The following is a 3,820-nucleotide window of genomic DNA, read 5'->3' on the forward strand; positions in this document are numbered from 1 at the left end:
TACCGTTGGTTGGATTATTGGGCAGCGTCAGACAAACGTGCACCCAGACTATCTACGCTCGCACAGTACCTCATGGCAGAAGCCGAGAAGATATGTAACGCCGGTGCAGTTGAATTACCCAGAGCCCCACTACTAGATCTATCACATTGACATCTAAGCGACCTGTACTCACTATCACGGAGGAGGAGGATGAATCATCTGTCAACGCCGTCGCTGAAACAAAAAAGATGTGCCTGACATGTATTTATTGTGGTAAGACAGACCACTCAATTGATAACTGCTCTGATTACAGAATACTCGATGTCAATAAGCGCTGGGATTGGGCTTGCGAGAAAAAGCTATGCTTTGCGTGTCTGAAATCGAGGCACCGCCGTGACCGCTGCCGTTCAAAGAAGAAGTGCGCGACCTGCAAGCGTGGCCATCACTCGCTGCTGCATAGAGACGACTGGCATAAAGGCGAGGACAAGAAAGAAGGTAAACCTGAATGTTCTTATACGACGGCAAATGTTTGGGACCAAGCGAGCAAGAAGGTTTACCTGAAGGTCTTACCAGTCACCGTAGAGGGGCCAGCAGGAAGTATGTCGACTTTTGCTCTCCTAGATGAATGTTTTTTCGTTGCTGAAATAGTTGGTGTCGAGGGTCCGGTAGCGGATCTCAAGCTTCATGGTGCTGTAGGGGACAATTTGTGCACGCCAAGTCACCGCGTGTCATTGACACTACACACGTCAGAGGGCACGCACAAACTAGATAACGTCCGCACAGTTGACAACTTGACGCTTCCCACGCAAAGCTTGGACTGCATCGATTTGGCATCGCTGCCACATCTGACAGATATTCCCATACAGACATTTAGAGGTAAACCCACTATGATTATCGGCCAAGATTATTGGTATTTAATTGTGAGCAGGCAGTTGAGAGAAGGTCGAAAGAATGAGCCCGTTGCCTCACTTACCCGATTAGGTTGGGTCCTGCATGGATTTGCCGCCGGAAAACGAAACAGTGTTGATTATAGCTGTCATTTGCATGATCACCAAGATGATAGTCAGCACGATTGGGGTACGATTGGCAGCATTGGGGTCAAGCGCGACGACAGTCACAGGAATTCATCTGAAGAACGACGTGTACTAGACATTGCAGATTATGAAAAGCAGGTTGTCAACATGCCACGCCAGCATGTCATGGGTCTCTCGACTAATAAACGATTATGGTTTTCACCTAACTTCGGTGTTCGCAACCCCAACAAGCCTGGCAAACTTTGGCCAGTATTTGACGCCAAAGCTCAGACGAACAGGATTTCCTTGAATACGGAACTAAGGAGTGGACTGGATATCCTGAACTCACTGCTTGGATGGCAATGGCGTCCAGGGCAATTGAACGTGGCTGATGGTGCGACCAGACCAGACCAGACCAGAGGTTACCCTCCTGTGCGCAACCGCCGACGAGCCCGCTGCCGCTACTGAAACTGCCAGCTGCTGCCACCACAGATGCTGCTCTCGCAGCGAGGAGGAGATTGTTGCAGAACCTTTTTGATACAAGCCTTTACCATTTTTTGACTTATGATTTTGTTTATATGTGACACAAAAAACTTGACAATAAAAAACTACAGAAGACTATCGAAGGATTTTTGATTTACTAGATTGATTTAGATACAATGTATATACACGACTTTATTCATTTAACATTAAGGCCGTATATACATATTTTTGCAACTTTGGCCGTGTCGATATCTTTGCCCTTGACTGTACCTCCCATAGACGTAAAGTGGGGGTGTTTTTTTTTCTCTTCCTAGCCTATGGTGTGGGGTATCGCTGAATAGTTTTCTTAAAACCATTGAGGGTTTGCTAAGACGATTTATAGATTCAGTGATTTGTTTGCGAAATATTCAACTTTAAAGTGCAAATTTTCATTAAAATCGAGCGCCCCCCTCCCCTCTAAAATCTAAACCAGTAGGTGAAAAATTAAAAAAAAAACAGAATGGTAGTAAGTGTATCAATCTTTCAAGGGAAACTATAACGGCTACAAACATACGGCTACGGCTACGTACAAAATATACCTAAACTTGGAATATTCCCTATTAAATACGAAATCCTTAGAAATATATTACTTTTTTTTAATGGCTACGGAACCCTATTTTGGGCGTGTCCGACACGCTCTTGGCCGGTTTTTTTATAGATATAGACGTTCATCACTCACGCTCACCTCTAATCCCGTATACGGAAGACAGAGTTCCAGAGGTATAAAAAATTGTATCACGACTGCTGTTTGCGAGCCTTCGGGCTATTGAAAATTAAAATTGCTGCCAAATTTTTTTCTTTGTTAAACTCACGATGGGTTAGCACAGCTTTTGTTATATACTAGCTTTATTTTTTTAGAACAACTGAAATAAGATTCGCTAGAGTTGCACTGTTTATGTTTACTGTTTTGAATTAGTAGCATTATATTGTATATGAAAGTTGCAAAATAAATCAGGTTACCAAACGTTAGTTGCGAAACATTAGTGAACCCTTTAAGATAAAAGAAGCTAAAACCCTTAAGACAACTAGTTTAATTTTCGCACACAGTAGGCAATCAACTGAACCGAATGTAAGATAAGCGCCGACTGTAAGGCCAACTACAAGCTTAGTTGGGATCCTTTCGTAATAATTTGGTTGTTTTTGTATTTTTCTTTGTAACACCCAAATGACTAAATGTCACGAATTTATTTCTTGTTTTAAACGAAAATGATTTGCGATTATCTAACAAAATGTTTTTTATTAAAGAATAATTAAATTACATAAATATCAAATGTCGTTAATTCTAAGCCTATTGTCATATTGAAAATCAGAATACAGTCAGAATAATTTCCATCGCAATCATCAGATACGGATATGTGTTTCACAGTCTAATTCACATTAATGCTGATCGGCAACAATACGATTTCTGGATGAATGATACGACACGAAAGAGCTTAAATTTGGTCCAACGTTTAATTACGTTTTGTATACTGTGGTGTAATTGGGCATTAATTGCGTGTTGAAATGGAATTCGTCGAATTTATGACTACGACGCAATTTATTTAGAATTAAACGCGTACCATTTTACAATTGGCTGCTTATCCCGTACCTAAATAGCTTCAAGCAGAGCTAAAGCTAAAGTACTCTTTATTTACTTCATTATTATACATAAGCGTACAGTGCGCATTTGATTTTTTTAAATTATTATTGAGAAAATGTTGATAATGATAAAAAAATTGGACTGTGTGTGAATGTGACTGCGAAAATGTTATAAATAGGTTATACAGTAAGTATGTGCTTCGTCCGGAATTACGCAAATAAACGGTCATTCTAATCTGAATCGCTTACAGAAATATTCAAAGCATCAAATAAAATCGTAACGATATTTTTACGAACATAACGAAACACGTTTTCCGAAAGGACCTTTCTTGTGAATACAGTCTGTACAGGTTTGCCGACGTTACTTTATTGCCATGGAAATTCTTTTGTGCCGCCCCGAGATCAAACGTGGTACTCGTATCTTATTCACAAAAGATCCTTCCAAGTAATAATTCACTGACATTTGAAGCGAATCGAATAACCCTAAAATAATAGGGGGTGAAAATAGGGCCCTCCGGAAAATTTGCATGTCTGCACCTATAAATTATACATGCCAAATATGTTAAGCGTGATTCCCCTCGATAGGTTTCCAAGTGGTCTCTTAATAATAAGGGAAGCTGAAATAACGGTCAAATTGCATCTGCTAATTACTGTTGAGTGAGTTCAAATTGATTGGCATAATTGAAGTGGAACTCGAAACGTCTTTATTTCTAATTAAGTAACGAAAT

At 40.3% G+C, this 3,820-nt stretch overlaps 1 protein-coding gene across 1 annotated transcript; it reads left to right on the forward strand.

The window, feature by feature from the left end:
* Positions 1 to 227: 227 nt before the first annotated feature.
* LOC141436585 (uncharacterized) lies at positions 228 to 1,460 on the forward strand. The gene has a single exon (XM_074099584.1). The coding sequence runs from the start codon at positions 228 to 230 to the stop codon at positions 1,458 to 1,460; it is 1,233 nt and encodes a 410-aa protein (XP_073955685.1).
* The last annotated feature ends 2,360 nt before the right edge of the window (positions 1,461 to 3,820 follow it).

Source organism: Choristoneura fumiferana, chromosome 16, assembly GCF_025370935.1.
Source record: "Choristoneura fumiferana chromosome 16, NRCan_CFum_1, whole genome shotgun sequence".
Lineage (NCBI taxonomy): Eukaryota > Metazoa > Arthropoda > Insecta > Lepidoptera > Tortricidae > Choristoneura > Choristoneura fumiferana.

Coding starts and splice junctions, on each gene's coding strand:
- LOC141436585 (XM_074099584.1), top strand. CDS start 228: ATGTGCCTGACATGTATTTATTGTGGTAAGACAGACCACTCAATTGAT.